Here is a 19,478-nt window from a genome sequence, read left to right as displayed (position 1 = left end):
TTACATCAAATCTTGCAGCATATGTATGGAGTATTAAATATAGACGAAAACAAAAACTAATCGCACAGTTTGCCTGTAAATCACGAGATAAATTTTTTTAAGCCTAGTTAATCTATAATTGAATAATAATTACTAAATAAAAATAAAATACTACAGTAACCAAAATAAAAAAACGGAACTAAAGAAGGCCGAAGTATATAAGCTGGATTTCACTACTGTACGCGTCTGCAGGCAAAAGACAATCTGGTAACGCATTAAACTCGGGTCTCGCTAGCAATTCCGTGCATGCAGCGTTTATGTTTGTGGGACGCGGAGCAGAAACCGGACAAGAAACCGGCCCGCTGCTTCGCCTTGAATTTGTGATGATGCTGAGCCCTCAAATTTTCCCCCATTTTCCACGCCGTCTCGCCCGCTGCTTTGCGCTGCGGTTGGCCTCAATACAGGCCTGTTCTGAATCTGAAACTTCTGCTATGGCCATATGGGAGAAACTGATGAATTGTGATCCTGCCTTGAGACCCAAGGCGTGTCCCCTGTGCAGTGCAGGTGTCTCTGCCATACTCCACGGCGCGTCACTCACATTCAGCGTGGCCCGCGCTGGGACTGGGAGACTACGCAACAATGTGGCATCCACCGACTGGATCCAGACCAGAGACTCAGCTGTCAGCGCATTGTGGCATGAGGGCGTCGTCTTGGAAGGATTATATACTGCTAATGGCTGTCTCTGCCTGTCATTGTTTAGATCAAAAAAAAAATTTAGATTTTGACACTATAGCACTTTGTTTTTATTTGACAAATATTATTCAATCATAGAGTAACTAGGCTTAAATGATTCGTCTCGTGTTTTACAGGTAAACTGTGTAATTAGTTATCTTTTTTCTATATTTAATGTTTTATGCATTTGCCGTAAAATTCGATGTGACGAAAAATCTTATAAAGTTTTGGATTTTTAGGTGCATCTAAACAAGGCCAAGTTGTTCCTGTTTTTTTCAAGACCCTTTTAATTTCCGGCCGTCCATGAAAATATAAATTGCTTGAGACAATATTGTATCAATCATTCTTGAGATTATTCTCCCGTGAGAAGTATCAAGGTGTTCGGTCTGCCCGACTTCTGAAATAAAAGAAAATAATAATAAAGATGTGTATTCAAAGGAAGGTCCCAGCTGCGTTCATTATTTTACGTCAGTATACGCTCATGATCTGAGTATAGTATAAAAGATTCCGCTCATGATCTGAGTATAAAGATTCCTTTGATTTCAAAAATTGGATTCTGATTTGTGACGTTTTTAGATCTAGCGATCCACAGTAGTATATAATACTAAGCCCTTATTTAGATGCGAAATTTTTTACTGTAGCACTTTCGTTTATTTGTGATAAATATTGTCTAATTATGGACTAACTAGGATTAAAAGATTCGTCTCACGATTTACAGGCAAACTTAGTTTATGTTTTCGTCTATATTTAATATTTAATGCTTTATGTATGTGCCGTAAGATTTGATGTGACGGAAAATTTTGAAAAATTTTTAGTTTTTGAAGTGAACTAAACAAGGCCTAATACATAGTACGCTCATACGCTCAGTACGCAGATGCCGACGTGCCGTTTGAACTTGCTCCTGCGCCATGCTGCATGTGGGACGGACGGCACATGTGGCAGCATACTACAAAACGCCCAGCAGTCAACAAAGTCAATTTCATGGAATTGAACGCGCTGCATGCGCGCGCAATTAATATGTGTTGAGAAATAGTTTTAGAAAAATACTTGCAAATATTCGAGACGCGCCCAGAAGTGGTGCCGTGCTCAGCAGCCTACCCGTGTGCCATGTTGCACTTGCGCCATCATGGAACGGATCAGACCGGACCTACAGAAATATATAGGCATGACCACGACGTAAATACAAAAGAATTCATGGAGCCAAAGGTCTTCATTCCGTGGCGAATCATAACACTCCATTATCATAACAAAACTATTGGATTTAATATTTTTTTTTTAAAGATCCAGTTACCCGGCATTATATTAATAAGGAGAACTAGAGTTTACAACATATGCGCGAGCGGCGCTTCCACCTATAGGAGACTGCTACAGGTGGATAAGAATTCAAGGTTAATTACTCCCTAAATTAGAAACAACTGTGAAAGGCCTGAGGGCAATGCCGCCCGCATTTGCCCACAGGGAGCATTCATCTTTGATTGTGCTGAAGATTTGCATCTCTGAGCATATGGAGTTTCTGAAGACTGCTGCATTTCTTTGCTTCCAGATGCACCATGTGGTTAGGATTGCAAGAGTATATGCCATTTTGTTCCCTCCTTGCACCATCGATAGGAACCAATCTTCCACCTCTCCTTGCTCAGACCACAGCGACGGCTTTAGGTTGATGCTGTTACTCCAGGTGGCCACCAGATCCCATACCTTTCTAGCAATGGGGCACTCGATGAACAAGTGCACTGCAGTTTCCAAGTTCCTGATACATAGGCCACAAAAATAGTTGTTTTCCTAACCGCGCACTTGTAGACGTGACGCCGTCGACAGACGGTCTTGTAGCAAAAGCCAAAGGAAGGACTTGCATTTTGGAGGAGCCCAGATTCTCCATATTAGCCTCGGGAAATTGGATGGAATGGAGCCGGCAAATTGGATGTTATAGGCTAACTTAGCTGAGTATCGGCCACTGCTTTCCAGGTTCCACGTGATAGAGTCCTCTTCAGAGCTGTCTAACGAGATATTCATTGGCTGCAAAAGTACCCAGAGCTTAAAGAATTCTACGATGAGGTCATTACTTAGATCATGGGCGATGTCCTTTACCCAGGTCGCCTGGTGCAGCGCCTCCTGCACCGTCCTGTTCTTTCGCCTACTGTGATTGTAGAGTAACGGGAACAGGGATGACAGGTTGCAGCCATGGACCCAAGAGGAGTGCCAGAACAAAGCTCGACGGCCATTGTGGACTGTTACTGTTGTTGCGGCTGCAAAGAGAGCCATGTCGACGCTGTCCACTGGGATAGTAGTTCCTGCCCATGTCCGTTGCGGTTCTGTCCAGGAGCACCATAACCATCTCATCCGCAGAGCACGACTGAATTTTTCCAGGTCGATGATACCAAATCCTCCAAATTCGGTCGGCCTAGTTACCATAGGCCAGGCTACTTTGCATTTCCCGCCCGAGATTTCGTTGTCACCAGCCCAAAGAAAGCGGCGCCAAGCCTTGTCTATTTCTTGAGCTAGTTTTTTGGGGACCTTGAGAGCAGTGAGCAGGTAAGTTGGGACTGCACTGAGGACAGTACACACTAGTTCTCGTCGTCCAGCAAGATTCAAAAGCCGCCCCTGCCAACCTGCTAGCTTCGATTTCACCTTGTCAAGGGTGCTTTGAACATGCACCAGCTTCAAACGGCCAAGCGTTAAGGATAGTCCTAGATACTTGATTGGAAAGGATACCCGCTGTCCCTGGAATGGCTCAAGAACATGGTCCAGGTCCAGTCCGCTACATCTGATAGGAGCAACCAGGCACTTGGCAATATTGAGTTTCAGTCCGCTAGCCTTCCCGAACTGCTCTAGAATTTTGAACAGTGCACAGACCTCGCTTTGTACAGGATTGAGGAAGATCACCGCATCATCAGCATAAAGAGATAGTCTGAGTTTAGCAAACCTTCCTCTCAGAGGGCTTAGAACTCCATCCTCTGTAGCAACATCCAAGATCCTTTGCAAGGCATCAATGGCTAAGATGAATAGATATGGCGATAATGGGTCACCTGGCGTAAGCCTCTTGCATGTTTAATTTTTTCACCTTGAACGCCGTTGAGCAAGACTGAGGAATGAGAGGTGCAAAACAAGAGGCTTAGCCAATTTCTCCATCTACAGCTGAACCCTCTGTGCTCAAGGAGTTCAAGCATGTATTCCCATGATACTGTATCAAATGCTTTGGATATGTCTAGCTTGAAAAGAAGAGCCGGCGTCTTAGTCCGATTATAAGCCCTTGCTAGATTCCTCACATACATAAAATTGTCCTAGATGTAACGTCCCTTGATAAATGCACTCTGGGAGTTGGATATGAGGTCATCAATGTGTACAGACAGCCTGATGGACAGTGTTTTGGTGATCAGTTTTGCGAAGGAGTTAATAAGGCTGATCGGCCTGAAGTCGCTTGCTTGCTCTGGGATTTCAGTTTTGGGAATGAGGACAATCAGCGCCCCATTCAGGTGCTCAAGCGGTCCAGCTCTGAGGTGGTAGAAGCACTGCACAGCGGCCATGAGATCATGTTTGATAATTGGCCAGCAAGACTTGTAGAATGTCCTCGTGAAGCCATCTGGTCCAGGGGCATTTTCCGCAGGCAATTCTCTAATTGTGTTTGCAATCTCTTCCTCAGTGAAAGGCAGGTCCATTGAAGGATCATTGATCCGACTGAGGTTAAGTCTTTCCCAATCTAGAGAGACTGGTCTTTTTGGTTGACTTCCTAAAATTCCTCTAAAATATCTATAGAGGATATCTTCCTTCTCTGAGTGATTCCAGACAATGCTCCCAGTCTCAGATTTGAGGTAGCAGATTAGATTTCTCTTCCGTCGACCGGTGGCTTTCTGATGAAAGAACTTCGTACAGACATCGCCCTCTTTTAGTTGTATAAGGCGTGAACATTGTCTCTGGCGAGATCGTTCGACGGCGGCCCAACCCAACACCCTTGATTTCAGTCTCTTATGTAGCTCTTGTTCCTGCTGGGTTAGAGTTCTAGACTCCTGCACAATGTCTAGTCTAAGGATTATCTCATTTGCCAGCAAGAGCTGAGCACGGGCCTCACTAAAAAGTGACCTGCTCCATTGCCGTAATGATGTTGCTGTGCGAGATAAACGATTATGGAAGATCATCATTGGCGACGTCCCACTGGCAGGGATGCTCCATGCTGAGGCCACAACTTCCTGGAAACCCAACGCTCTGGTCCAGAATTGCTCAAATCTGAAAATTGCCGGCCTTGGTACTTGTTGGTATTTGCACAGGAGAAGCGGTGAGTGGTCTGAGAGGGAGCTGGACATTGCCAGTAGTGAGACACCTGGGAAAATCGCATCCCAATCGCTATTGCAGAAAACGCGATCAAGATGGACGAGGGTTGGCAATACTCGACCGTTACTCCATGTATACCTTCTATTTTGCAATCTGAGCTCGAATAACTCGCTTGCGTCTAGGGCCCGGCGGAATAGACCCATCGTTCTTCGGTTGATATTATCATTATTTTTATCACTTGCCAGGTATATCAAATTAAAATCACCCATGCACACCCATGGCATCCTAGGAACTGGATGACATTCAATCAGCTCATCCAAGAACTGAAGTTTCAGATTGTCCTCATTCGGTCCATATACTGATGTAAGCAAGAAAGTAGCATTGTCATTCTCATTGTCAAGTTCACTGACAAACTGAATCTCTTCTTTGAGGTCACCCCGGCACATATCAGATCCCGGTTCCATGCTACCATGACTCCCCCCTTGTATGCTCAGCAGGTAAGTACTCAAACTGCATACATTGCTGACCCAGAAATTCTAGTGCTAGGAATCTGTCAACACTGTCCAGCTTCGTCTCCTGTAGGCAAATGATGGTTGGGGCAGAGTTTTAACCCCTTCTCTCCGTGCGCCACAATTGAGGCCACGAACATTCCAGTTCAGTATCTTGATGTCACTCATTTTTGAACCAGAAATGACAACAATCAAAATTACAGACATAGCCAGAGGAGTTGACCAGCAAACCATTGAAATTTAATTGGAAAAAGTAGCACAAAACACCTGCCAAGCAGCCACAAACCACACTGTCCCAGGATAACATTCTAGGCTCACACCATACAAACACAGCCCTTCCGCCCTTGAAACAAACATCAAACATTAATCCTAACTTGACCGGTTGGAGACCGGCTGGTGCTGGCGCTAACCTAAGATACATGGATGACATTGCAGACTTGAAACTGATGCACTGGACAAGTACACTAGGCTGCCTCGAGCTCTGCTGTCCCTACCTCTGCGGCAATGGCTTCCAACACCTTGGTCAGTTCCTTGTTCCCCATCTTCGTTGCCGCACGGAGGACCTTGACTGCTGCATCAGGGAGGCCATGGCCATACAGCTGAGCGTACGCCGTGACAGCTGCATCTGGTGCCGGCGCCCTATTGTCGCTGACGAATTCCAGCTCGCGCATGAGCTTCAGCTTGGCGCGCTCAGCAACTGGGACCGCAGACGGGCGGGCTGCCTGACGCACACTTGAGCGGGTCGGGGCCGCGAGCTTCTTCTTGAGTGTTTGTGTATATATATATGAGGTCTTTTCTGGAGACGACACACTTTGTGCCAAAGCGAGGAAGAAAGCAGCCTTGCCTAGCACAAGAATCAGGCCTATCAAGATGAGCTGATGATGAGGAAAGATTATGTATTATATGCGGGAAAGGAGAGAATGGAAATTTGTTCTTTTCTTTGCTGGGCAACAAGTTCACATGCTCTTTGCTGTGTGTTCTCTGATGACGCTGAAGAGCTTCCACTACTGCTTGTTGGGATGCAGTTAGGCTAACCGCTAACCCAGTGGGTAGTTAAATACTCATCATTAGTTAAGTGTTTATACGGGTGTAGGCAAATCCTTAATTAGACGTTATGTAAAAATTTCTCTGTGCGGTAGCATGAAATTAATGAAAAGAAGAGACATAAAAATTGTATCATCGTGGAGCTGGGCATGCATAACATTTAAGGTTAGAAAAAAACCATGCACAACTTTTGGACCCATTGTTACCGATAGAACATATACAATAATTACTTGGTGAGAGGCTTTTAAAAAACAACACTATGCACCGGAAGCGCATGGTCAAGGAGGAAGACAGTTTGGATGGACTCGGGATGCTGGACTTCATGTGTTTTCTAGTAAAATCATGCTCTATACTATGTTGCCTAGCTCAGAAAACATAGATCAAGATTTTATGTCTGAGTTAAAAAAACATTTTTTATGATATTTTTAAGATAGAATCAGATTTTAGTATTTTTAAATGTATGTTGCCTCATAAAAGTATTTGGATTTTTTTTGAAAAAAGTATTCTTATATTTTATATAAAGTCTAATTGACCTACACGAACTATTGTGAAAGTCTAATATCATTTGTGAAAATCTCTTGAGAGAGGTAAAAATTTGGTTTTCAGATTGAGGGAGGCAAATCGGAGTCACACAATAGTCGAGGAAGATCACATCATCTTTTTCCAATGGTGAAGAGATCCTAGTGGGGAAATTAATTGCCCGGTATTGTATCAACTACGGGCCTTAGTCGGCCCATGCCCAGCATGGGCCAATAGTTGAGATGCCCTTCCGTTCATTTGGGCCTATGGTGGTTTGTAATTCAAATCAACTTTGGTTGCACTACAGGCGGAAGAGAATCAGGCTCGGTCGCTCAGAGGGAAAAGTGATGCTCACGTTGATATTATCTGCACACCGGAGCAAGTAACCACCACATCATCATTGCATCATGACATGTAATTTAACAGTACTCACAACTCACATATTGCCTTCCCATCTCCGAAAACAATCAATGAATCACACGGAATGACGTAACCAATCGGACGCATGTACAATCGACGAGATACAACTAGTAAAATCAACCAGCCAAGCAGCCTCTCAACACAATGGCGTACGTAGTTAGCACACACACATGTACACGAACAGATACACACATAGGTACTGCGTCTCCATCTTGGAAGAAACCCACAGCGACGACAAAGCGACGAAGCCTGAAACGACCGATGCACGCCAACTCAATTCGATACGTACGTACGGAACCGATAAATCTTCATTCTCCAGTCTCTGACTCTCTGCCTCCAGCCAATGTGATGATTTTATCTCAAGCCTCCGTGTATGGCGACCAGGTAGAAGAGCTGCGTCGCTGACAGGATGATGGTGAAGGACTCCATGCATATCTGCACAAAGAGATCATCATTTCAAGGCCATATATAGTTAGCTCATCACAGTTAATTAGTTAATTAACCCGGTATCTACATGTCAATCTCTTGCAGATTTATTTCAGTACACATCTTCTAGTAATCAATCAAATAGTGTGAGTGTAATTGGCCATCGATCGATAAGCTTACCAGCTGTGGTAGAGGAGATACACCAAGTTTGAAGATGATCTTTTTGCTTGCTTGTATTTGCTGGAGCTTATGGTTAATTCGTAATGATTTTGTTTTCAACAACAAGGTTATTTCGAACCCTAATGTGGTGGTGCATCGATCAATTATCTTCATGCAGAAATGGAGCATTCTACTTAAGGAGAAAGAAAAAGGCTGGATTTCGAAGACGGTGGAACGACTTTCAAGAATTTGACGTAAAGCGTCCAAGATTAGTGGTGTAGCAGAGAAGTGGAGAGTTAAAATGCTCAAGAAAAAGAGAGGAAAGGGCTAGTCTCTGAAGTGGAGAGTTCATAAAGCTTTGATGTAATCTTTTGTTAAGTTCCTTTCCCTAAACTGTTACTGTTAAGAGGAGTGTGCAATCTGCACGTTCTTGAACCTTTTTGTAAGCTGATTACCCCAGCAATACCTTTTGCTTTCTATAAAAAGCAGGACCAATCGGTCTTTGATCTAAAAAATAAGCTTACCAGTCTGGCATTCCTGCCGTGCAGCTCAATCTCCTTCACCGCCAATCTGAAACCAACAACCAAATTGCCAAGACACAGGGAAACAGGTCAGCAAATCGATCACCAACACATCAGAAAACATAAGGCCAGTCTTAAGTTATTAGAGTTTTATGCACATTAAATATGCTGACTCGCGTGTAATGTAATGCAGTAAATAATTACGTACCCCATGGCGAGCAGGGTGAGCGTCCAGGCAACGAAGCCGGCTGAGGCCGCGGCGGGCAGGCTCTCGGCGCTCCAGGCGCGGACGTGGTGGAAGCCCGCGAGCGCCGATGCCGCGCCGACGACGCCGGCGATGACGGCGAAGATGACGAAGAACCCTGTCGCCGCGTTCCCGATGGGGAAGTAGATCGGGGAGAAGTGAGCCGGGAGCTCCAGGCCGGTGCCTGTGCATAGTCGTCAAAGAATTACTGGCTGGTCAGCTTGATGAAACCATCGACGACATGGGAACAGCGCCATGTAGAGCAAAGCAGGGACAGGGAGCTAGGAGTCATTACCGATGAAGAAGCCGTAGTTGATGGCGTGGTTGATGGCCCAGCCGCCCACCGCCGCCACGATGACGTACATGCAGAAGTTGAGCACCAGGAGGAGGCCTGCCACCGGCTTCATGCCCTCGTTCGCCATGGATCCCTAATTAACAGCTGATCGAGCTGACTGTACTGATGATCGTCGATGGCCAAAACGAGCTCGATCGACTGAAAACGGGTTGAGCTCGATCGCTCTCCTAGCTAGCTGCTAGCTCGCTCTACGCCTCCTCTACGTACTGTGTTTCTGCTGGCTTGAGCTAGCTTGCAGGGTGCACCCCGTATATATACACACACACGCGAGCACCGCCGATGAAGAAACGCGATGCAAATACTCATTTTTTTTTTACTAGACTAGAGTATGAGATAGGGTAGCTAGCTATCTGGCCAATAGCTTTGTTCCTTGCTTCCGTTGGCTGCATGAACAGCCGGCCGGCCTGTGACAAACGTGATGCTCAAGGCAAGAAGCTAGCGCTAACCCCGCGGTCGGGGCTTTCAGATTCAGCTTATCTATCGGTCGTCAGAGATCCCTCTGTTGGTCAGGAAGCTTGGAACAACTACGGATGGCTAGCTCCGATGTGCTGGACAGGTACAGCCTTTGATCGATCCTTTCAGTTGGGTTCAGGGCATCAGGGACTTTATTTATTCCTTTACAGCAAAGAAGAAGAAAACGCGCTGGATTTGGCCATGGAATCCGTGAGTGTTTGGGAGACGTTGGGACGCACGTCTCGGAGATGCCAAGCGCTGTTAGCAGAACGATGAAGATGCTGTGGTCTCTCTGTCCGGTCTGTCGTCACTCGTCATACAGGTCACAAAATCGACGGTCAGATTGGATAGATGACAGAAATCTGAACAAGAACATTCAGCGTACGTGTGGACGGCAGCAAATCCTAGCGGTGAAGGTAGGAATGCCATAGCAGTGGGGTGAAAATTTGAAAAGCATTGTTCGAATCTCTTCTGCCACTTAATAAACGATAATAATGAGATAAGAGTTTAAAACTGGAGCAGAAGGGTCCACTTTTTGCCTTTGGATAGCCAGAATCCCCTACCTGCTGGTAGTTGCTTTTCTGACTGAGAAATAAAGCCACCTTCTTTCGATTCCCTCGGTTAGAAAATTTGTAGGAGTTCTTTTTGTCAGATTTCAGCGCCAGGTGTTTAAACCCATCTTGCCGTCCCTCTGTTCCTTTCGGTTCAGACACTCCATCACCTGTCTTTTTTCCAGGAGTTTCGTTCGAAGAGAATACAAAACTGCAACCGGCAACCAGTACGTGCTACAGCTGCAGCCGGTACTGTGCTAGAGTTTATCATGAACTTAACCTGGTTTACTTTTATCTTGTCGTATATTCCAGTTGCTAACCGGATGCACATGCACCGTCCAAACAAACGAATGGACGAGAAAGATAAACAAGTTACAGGGCTGATTTTCTACCGTGACAACTGGAAACACACTGGTGAATGGCCTTTTTTTTTAAGGATCACACACACACACTGGTGAATGCCTGAGTTTCGCAATGTAGCAGCAGGGCCGCACGAGACGAGGGAGCTCTCAGACCTGTAGGCGACAAGCGGGCCGAAACTAAGTAACTATGGCCCGCGATTGCGAACCACACACTTAACTACCGTGGGCCGGGCCATCGACGAAACCGCCGCATGCCAATGCCGGCCCACGGAGTGGGATTGGGATTGCCCATGTTCAGTCGCTTGGCCCAATAGAGACGGGAGAATCAGACAGAGGTCAACTTTCTCAAATCTTTTCAAAGTTGGCGATGCCGATGCTACTGCTACAACTGCAAACACAAACACACACAAATGTTACGCACTCCCTTCATTTCAGTTACTGTATAAGATAAGTTTGGACTGGGATTGGGTGCAAAGCTAAAGTGAACAATTTAGAGAAAGTAGCAAAACGTTGATAATTTCGTTAAATGCTTCAACCAGTGAGGGGGAATACTTTGGTTTCATACGACTGTATCGTGACATGCGCCCCCATGGCACATTGGCACAGCAATGGACACCAGCCATGCCTAATCGCCGTGAAAGAATTTTTTTTAAGGGAAAAAAAATGAAGAAACAGCCTATAGCCAACATAAACGTGCGCTAGGCTTTCCAAGGCGCCGCATTCAGTACGCAGATTCATGGTCATGTGTAACGTCCCGCCTCTACGAGGCCGGGCCCACTTACATCTGGCAGCTTTTTTAGGATATAGTCAGTCTCCACAGACCAACACTTCGTCTTTTCTGCACACTTTGTCCATCTGGCAGCTTTTCTAGGATATAGTCAGTCCCCACAGACCAACACTTCGTCTTTTCTGCACACTTTGTCCTCACTCGCGCGCACCCGCGAAGTACTTCCCGGTCGGTCACCCATCCCTAAATTGCTCCAGGCCAAGCACGCTTAACTTTAGAGTTCTTTGGAGATGGGCTTCCGGAAAAGAAGTTGCAACTTGTTGGTATGAGTCTTCTATTAATCCTATTAAGCTCTGGGCCAGGTGTTACATCCTCACCCCCTTAAGAGATCGACGTCCTCGTCGATCAACCCCAAGCCAGGAACGTCCCCTCTTGGCCACGTCCGTGCATCCAGTGCCAGCGCATATGCCATGCTGTGTGACCACTTCGGATCCACACCAGCCATGCACACCATGCCTGCGCAACTGCGACACACGCGCCCGTGAAACCGCGAGGGTCGGCTCTGATACCATTCTGTAACGTCCCGCCTCTACGAGGCCGGGCCCACTTACATCTGGCAGCTTTTCTAGGATATAGTCAGTCCCCACAGACCAACACTTTGTCTTTTCTGCACACTTTGTCCTCACTCGCGCGCACCCGGGAAGTACTTCCCGGTCGGTCACCCATCCCTAAATTGCTCCAGGCCAAGCACGCTTAACTTTAGAGTTCTTTGGAGATGGGCTTCCGGAAAAGAAGTTGCAACTTGTTGGTATGAGTCTTCTATTAATCCTATTAAGCTCTGGGCCAGGTGTTACATCATGGCCAATGTTTTTTTTCCCCAAAAACTAGTACGTGCATGGTTTACGTCAAGTCAAGCCCAACGTGCTGTTGAAAAGCAAATAGTAAAGAAACTTGAGACTGTTTATCATAGGGTTTCCTATTCAACTACAACATGACAGTGAAGTCAACCGTCCGTTCCTTCCGTCCCATTTCCTATCTCGAGTGTTAGAGCCCTAAACGGATTGTTAGAACTAAGAAAAACTGAAATCTTTGTCTGAAAAGTACCCATTGTTTCCAATTCCAAGTGCTGGGTGAGTGGGAGACGCGCTGAAAAAAGAAATCCAATCCAGTGTTCAGTTTGACAGATCCTTGTGCACAATTATTTGTATAGTTTTTCTCGCTTCTCATACTTCACAGACCGGTCATCGTGAACGGCGGCGAGCGGGCAAAAAAACAGTACGTACGTAATTTGCACATGATGAGAGACGGTTCTAGCTAGTGATTATTCAATGCAACAGATTATAACTCTGGCTGATCTTTGCTGAATTCTTGATTCATCTTTTCAGGTAGTACATAGAGCAGAAACACAAAGGTTATCATCAGACATTACCCAATTTTAGTCTTGGATGGTGGTAGTTTAGTTGTCAAAATTGCCCTTCGTTTTACAAACATTTCATAGACATATTGTTCTCAGGTCAAAGATACAAATTTGCCTCTTCCTCTTCTAGCAGGCAAATGGTTTTATAGTACAAAAGGAAGAAAAGTTCATTCTACCTCTTCAAAACACAAGCAATTGGTTGTCTAAAGAAAGAAGAAGGTGACCTGAAAAGTCCCAAGTCTCTGAAAAATCTTGAGCAGAGCCAGCGTGGAATCAGAAAATGGTAACTGATTGATCCGTGATATTTTATTTTTGTCCCAATCTTGCAGATCGTTATCTGAACGCTAATCGCACCTGGACGTCCACGTCCCCACCACACATCAGTCAGGGCCGTCATGCAGCCCGCTTGCATTGCAGTGCCAAAACGCACTTGCTGAAAAGGACATGTGCGTCGAATAAGGGCAGATACACCCAAAAACCCAAAACTTTACAAAATTCCCCATCACATCGAATCTTGCGGTACTTGCATGGAACATTAAATATAGATAAAAAAAGATAACTAATTGCACAGTTTATCTATAAATCACGATACAAATCTTTTAAGCCTAGTTACTCTATGATTGGACAATGTTTGTCAAATAAAAACGAAAGTGCTACAGTATCAAAATCCAAAAAAATTTTAGATGTAAACAAGGCCTAAAAAGGTGGAGATCGCCGAAGGGCGTGTGCTGTGTGCATGAACCGCTGGTTGACCTCTTGGAAGGACCAGGATGCAGTCTGTTGGAAATTCCAACGGCCAAGTGAGACTGAGACCGGAGCGGAGAGGCCGGCCGCCAAGTCGCCGGGAGAGCGGCCGCCGCCGGGGGCAGGCAGGACAGGTCAGGACTCAGGACTCACCTGTGTGCCGTCTGCCGACTGCTAACGAGGAAGGGGGCGAAACGAAACGAAACATCCACGCTTGTTCTGTTCCTGCGCTCGCCGCTCCATTTGGCAACTCGCAGCCTGAGAGTTTTTTTTTTTTTGGTCGTTTGGCTTTTGCTGTTGTTGTCTTTGCATGAGAAAAAGTGCGAGATTGACGTCAACGCTATCAGTCTATTGGTCTGATCACATATCTGCACCACGACTGCACGTGTGCTGACTGACCTCTCTATGTTTTTACACAAGAATGGTTGCAGGTTTTCAACCCCATGTGTAGTGACTACTAGATCTGATTATTCCGAGTCTCTTCCAATGCGGAAAAGTCGTGATGATTTTCTGAAGATGAAAAAAAAAAGAGCGAGTGCTTGTTGGATCAAAAAGGAGAGAATTTGCAGCGCTGGAGAGGAGAAAATTTGCAATGTCCTAGTCATTTGAACTTATCAATCAGTATTTTTCTTTCATAAAAAATCAACTTTAGTCGACTTATCACCCGCACAAACCATAGCCGAAACAACATTCAAACTAGTGATCAGGCCTTATGTGCAAGACCGACAAGCAGAAGATTTGCAGTGAGTTCAGACATAAGCGAAGGCAAGCGTCCATTTCACCAATGAAAACGTGGATGGAATATGCCCTGATGCGGGTCCAACGAAAACCTCTAACAACAGCAATCAGATGGAAACACATGTTGCACAACACTCGGTGTGACTCACCAACTGCACACTACTAAACTAGTCTTCTAGCCATACACCACACTGTAGCGCTAGCATTGGATGACACAACTGTCAAAGTAAAAATGCCATCGGACTTGTGACGCCACCATCGACGATGCCTTGCGCCAAGTCGGTCACTACTATACGGAGCTAGTTGCAGTCTGCTGCAAGTTGTGTAGTCGCCACATCATCAGATCTGATTGCATCACCTCTCAGAGTTGTCCCACACCAAATTATCCCCTGCCACATGCACGGTTAGCCGCCATAGTACACTACAAACTGCTAACCCAATACATGAGCAATTGCCTCAGGTGACAGGTCTTCACCACATCGATTATGTCCATTGAGATGCAGCCTTGTACATCAAAGATCATGACAACTCCATCTCATTGAAGAAAGCAAAAGTATCACTCGGGTTTTGACAGCTATCTGAAAGCCTTCTTGCACAGTAACAACTACACCTAAGCAGGATCACCCGGCCCGCCACCACCTCACGCAAGTCACTTTGGCATTGCACTTCCATTGACTAAACTCCTTCTACGTCAACTTTCTTGTCAACTTCGTGGTCACCACGCATGACCCCCACCAAACCTTCGCCCTTCGATCACCACCTAGAAGCCATACCCTTCAATCACTCACCAATGCCTATACCTAGTCATCTTCTTCCACTAAGGACACATGCACCTTAAGTCTTCGATTTGGTCTCCACCTTCACATAACACTAGAGAACCACGGCATGAAACTGATCATCCAGACAACAACACCAGGCAAGTAACCACCATAAAACACAACACTGATATACATTGTCCCACCATGCTAAGCCACCCTGATAGCTAGCACTCCAACCCAACAAGCACAACACGTGCACCACCAGCTCATGGGCCAACATAACAAGATTCCCATGGCACGTCGCCAGTGCAAACAGCGGACAACACCTGAGCACGCGAGGGAGAAGAATGTGCAATGAGCCGATGAGAGCAGAAAATTTTCACCGCCACCGTTGTCGCCCCAACAACAAAATGCATAAATTGATGGTGGGGTCAAGTTCATATGTTAAGCTAATCTTTCAGCTAGCCTATATGTACCTATACAAATAGGTGGTGTACTCAGCATTATATGATGTTTTTGGTTCCGCTAGAGAAAGGGTCAAAGTAAACACATGTGGTAAGTCAATTAGTTATATTTTTGGTAGAATTTATGTGAAAATATACTAATATTTTATCATACTAGATAAGTATCATTACTTTTGTCATAGAATATATTTTATATATATCTATTTGAATTTTGAAGTCATACTGTTGACAATATTTTCTATAAAAGTTAGTAAAACTTAAAATAGTTTGACTTTGACAAGACTTATAATTATGTTTTTTTAAGACAATGATATTCATGTAAAGTTTAAGTTGCAATAATCCACGTTGAATAAAGGAGTAGAATTGCAAGTCTAAGATGCACTACTATGGAAGTGACCTTCTCTTGGCATAACCAGGTGTTGCATCACTTTCTGATTAATAGCTTAATACAACAATAAAACAAGATTAATATGATTCAATTAAATTTGTCACCAGTATCAACATAAATTTGTCACCAATATCGGATGAGAGAAAATGTGACCGCCTGTTTTAACTTTGTTAAATTGTAAGGTTAAGCAAATTTGTCCAAACATTGTTTCAAAAAAATTCAACTATAATAAGAATGGAGACTGGAGAGGGTGAATAACGTGAGCATTTGGGTTCACGATGCCCAAAACAGGAGGGGTGCGCCAATTAGCAATCAGGCCTCGGCCCCTGAGGCTGCGGCGGCTACCGAGCAATACCCGTAAGAAGAAATAGGCTGCAGGAGAAACGCCGGAATTAGCCACCGCAGCAAATACCCGTCCGAAGCAATGGGCAGCAGGAGAAATGTCGGAAAAGTGTGGCAAAAGCACCCCCCAGAACCGGGCGCCTACAAGCTCGTTACGCCTTCCGCCCGCCAGGAAGGCTTTTAGGCAGCCGCCCACGAGACACACGCCGCCAATATCCTAATTTCTTCTTCCCGGGAGTCTAGGACAAGCTTCTCGGCATCCATCCGCATGTGTTCTATGTGCATGTGCTCCTCCGGCTGGCCCTTATAAATAGACCACCCCCACCCTGTTATTACTCTAGGAAAGGCTCCTGCTCCAAACGCAAAGCTTTCACAGGCCATTCCCATTTCTCGATCCTCCCAAACTTCACAACGGAAAGAACATGGATGCCTCCGCGGCGAAGCAGCTCAGGCGAGTCCGCACGCTCGGGCACGGTGCGTCAGGCGCCGTCGTATGGCTAGCCTCTGACGACACCTCGGGGCAGCTCTTGGCGGTCAAGTCTGCTGGCGCCGACGGAGCGGCACAGCTACGGCGCGAGGAGCAGGTGCTCGAGAATCTCCGCTCCCCGCACATCGTGCCATGCCTCGGCTCCCATGCCGCCACAAGCGGGGGATACCAGTTGTTCCTCGAGTTCGCACCCGGTGGGTCGCTGGCCGACAAGGTAGCCCAGAGCTGCGGGCGCTGCCTCTCGCAGCCTGCAGTCCAGGCGTACACACGAGACATCGTGCGGGGGCTGGCGTATCTCCACGGTCGGTTGCTGGTGCACGGTGACGTCAAGGCTAGGAACGTGGTGATCGGTGGAGACGGTCGCGCCAGGCTCACCGATTTCGGCTGCGCGAGGTCTGTCCAGCCGCAGCCGTCCCTGTCGCGGCCAATCGGCGGGACCCCGGCGTTCATGGCACCGGAGGTGGTGCGCGGGGAGGAGCAGGGGCCGGCGGCGGATGTGTGGGCGGTCGCCTGCACCGTGATTGAAATGGCCACCGGGCGTGCGCCATGGAGCAACGTGGACGACGTCTTTGCCGTCGTTCACAAGATCGGCTACACTGATGAGGTCCCGGAGCTGCCCGCGTGGCTGCCAGCGCAGGCGAAGGACTTCTTGCGCATGTGCCTAGCAAGAGACCCTCGCAACCGGCCCACGGCATTACAGCTACTGGAGCACCCGTTCCTCGCGTCTGCCTCATGCATTGGCAATGTCGATCCGACAAAGCATGACTGGGCGTCCCCCAACAGCACACTCAATGCGGCATTTTGGGAGTCTGACGACGAGGGTGAGGAGACCTCTGAGAGAGCATTCAAAAGGATCAGCTCACTGGCAAACCTCGGCTCGGGCTTGCCTGAATGGGAGTTGGAGGAAGGCTGGATCAATGCGGGGCGACTGCTCCCGGGTCTCCGAGGCACCGGCAGCCACGGTGTCGGCCGGCGCTGGTTTTGCCCTAGGGAATGAAGCATTGGATGCCGCGGTGGTTGATGATCTCCACATCGTCATCGTGGAAGGTGCTAGTAGATTTGCTGCACACAGTGTAGGAGTTAGAGATGATTCCATCAAGTGCCAGCAGAGACATTCGCCTGTCCAAGCAGGAGGCAATGTAGGGATTTTTTATGACTCTATTAAGTGCCAGAGACATCCTAGCGCAGCGGTAGGCAACAATGTAGGTATTAGAGATATTTTTGCTAAGTGCCAGACATCCTAGGATGAGCGCATGCAGAAATGTAGGAATTGCTGCCGATTTTGTAAAGTGCCAGAGACATTTTAGGCTTATTGTAGGCAGCGATGTAGAGTATTTGCGCCCGGTTGCCAGTCTCTGGGGCGAAACACTGGAACTCGATTGTCCTTGTAACCAAAATAGAAGATAAATCTGATTTCGTGTCAATTTGGACATTTTCATGCATTTTGCGTGAATGTTGTTTCGACGTTCCCACCTAAGCCTTGGATGTTGTTGGATTCACCTCAATCCACACGTGTTGGGGTGGAATTTAGTTCAAGTTTTACACTAATTTACTCCAACACATGTAGATTGATGCAAATCCAACTACATCCAAACAAGGTCCTAGTGTAGATATAATACAAAGTGCTCAAGGGTTTGATCTAAATGCTACAATTGATGAACAAATGTAGTAGCAGCACAATCCTTGACCTACTTTGTTGGATTCAGAATATGGGATTTGATATATTTAGGTTGAATGGTTTATGTTCATCTTCTACCTTGAGTTGTTCTTCAACATTAGCCCCACATGTTTCACGCATGCCTATGCCTACCATTGACTAATATCTGTTCTCGGCGGCCTCCCAACAACCATGTGTGGCCCCTTCCTTTGCGACGCTAATATAACCTGTCGAATTGTCCCCGTGCTGGCTGAGGGAGCAGGTTGAGAACCCCCCCTCCCCCGCGCCCTACATCCTGTAACCCCCACAATATATATCTTCTTAATTAGCTACATAATACTCTAATTAACTAGCTAATAATATTATTCATGTTTTGTTTTTTGTCTAATTTTGTATATTAAGAGTTAGTTTTCTTATTATTTTCTCCATCTATTTTGTTCTTTCTATTCTATTACTGCCTACCAAATGTCTAGTTCATCACTGCAGTACATGTCTAATTATCTTATTTTTTATTTTTTAGAGACCATGTCGAAGTACGTTTTTCATTAAGCAGACAGAGTTTATTAAAAAAAAAGCCTCGGTAACACCCTGATTACCAAGAGCTAACCTAGAACACCCAACACACGAAGGATAACTAAGTGACTACAAGATTGAAACAGATTGTGCTGCTAGCTCGCGGACCTGCACTCACACGTCTAATCATCTTATACAATTAAGATTTAATCTTTCTATTATTTTCTCGATCTGTTGTTCTTTCTATAATGTCTACCAAACATATAGTTCATCCTTATAGTACACCTTCTAATTAGCTAGTTAAATGTAATAAGTGTTTTCTTATTTGCTCTCTCTCTCAATAATATATCTCTAATAACATATATATTATTTGGGATTAGTCTTTCTTGTCTTATTAGTTTGTTCACGTTATTATCGTGATTCTTTTCTTTTGCCTAAGAATTGGGTTGATAGGGCGAACCCCAGAGACTTAGTGCTAATTAATTTTGTTCCTTTTTTCCTATAAAATATTTAGTGTTCTTTTTTTAGTTTTTATTTATTTTTTTATTGTAACACTTGTTCATAGCATCTCCAAGAGTTTGCTAAATGAGGTTGCCATCTTTGAAAATTTGACAAAACAAAAAATTTTACTCTCCGGCAAATCAACTTAGCAATTTTGGGAATTTGACATCCTTCCCCTCCGCATGCGCATATATGCGCACGCGCA

The 19,478-nt window shown here is 45.8% G+C and overlaps 2 protein-coding genes across 2 annotated transcripts; one reads left to right on the top strand and one right to left on the bottom strand.

The window, feature by feature from the left end:
• LOC8068067 lies at positions 7,425-9,407 on the bottom strand. The gene is made up of 4 exons (XM_002456163.2): positions 9,112-9,407; positions 8,781-9,000; positions 8,576-8,621; positions 7,425-7,901 (listed from the first exon to the last, which is right to left on the bottom strand). The coding sequence occupies exons 1-4, from the start codon at positions 9,236-9,238 to the stop codon at positions 7,821-7,823; spliced, it is 474 nt and encodes a 157-aa protein (XP_002456208.1). The 5' UTR covers positions 9,239-9,407; the 3' UTR covers positions 7,425-7,820.
• Positions 16,482-18,044, top strand: LOC8068066 (mitogen-activated protein kinase kinase kinase 3). The gene has a single exon (XM_002458321.2). The coding sequence runs from the start codon at positions 16,538-16,540 to the stop codon at positions 17,597-17,599; it is 1,062 nt and encodes a 353-aa protein (XP_002458366.1). The 5' UTR covers positions 16,482-16,537; the 3' UTR covers positions 17,600-18,044.

The sequence above is a fragment of the Sorghum bicolor genome, chromosome 3 (assembly GCF_000003195.3).
Source record: "Sorghum bicolor cultivar BTx623 chromosome 3, Sorghum_bicolor_NCBIv3, whole genome shotgun sequence".
Classification (NCBI taxonomy): domain Eukaryota; kingdom Viridiplantae; phylum Streptophyta; class Magnoliopsida; order Poales; family Poaceae; genus Sorghum; species Sorghum bicolor.
This window is presented reverse-complemented; position numbering and strand designations above follow the sequence as displayed.

Excerpts from the sequence above, each read along its gene's own strand:
- LOC8068067 (XM_002456163.2), bottom strand. The coding sequence starts at position 9,238 with ATGGCGAACGAGGGCATGAAGCCGGTGGCAGGCCTCCTCCTGGTGCTC. Across the intron at positions 9,001-9,111 it reads CAACTACGGCTTCTTCATCG|GCACCGGCCTGGAGCTCCCG; the intron begins GTAATGACTCCT and ends GACTATGCACAG. Across the intron at positions 8,622-8,780 it reads CTCACCCTGCTCGCCATGGG|ATTGGCGGTGAAGGAGATTG; the intron begins GTACGTAATTAT and ends TGTTGGTTTCAG.
- LOC8068066 (XM_002458321.2), top strand. The coding sequence starts at position 16,538 with ATGGATGCCTCCGCGGCGAAGCAGCTCAGGCGAGTCCGCACGCTCGGG.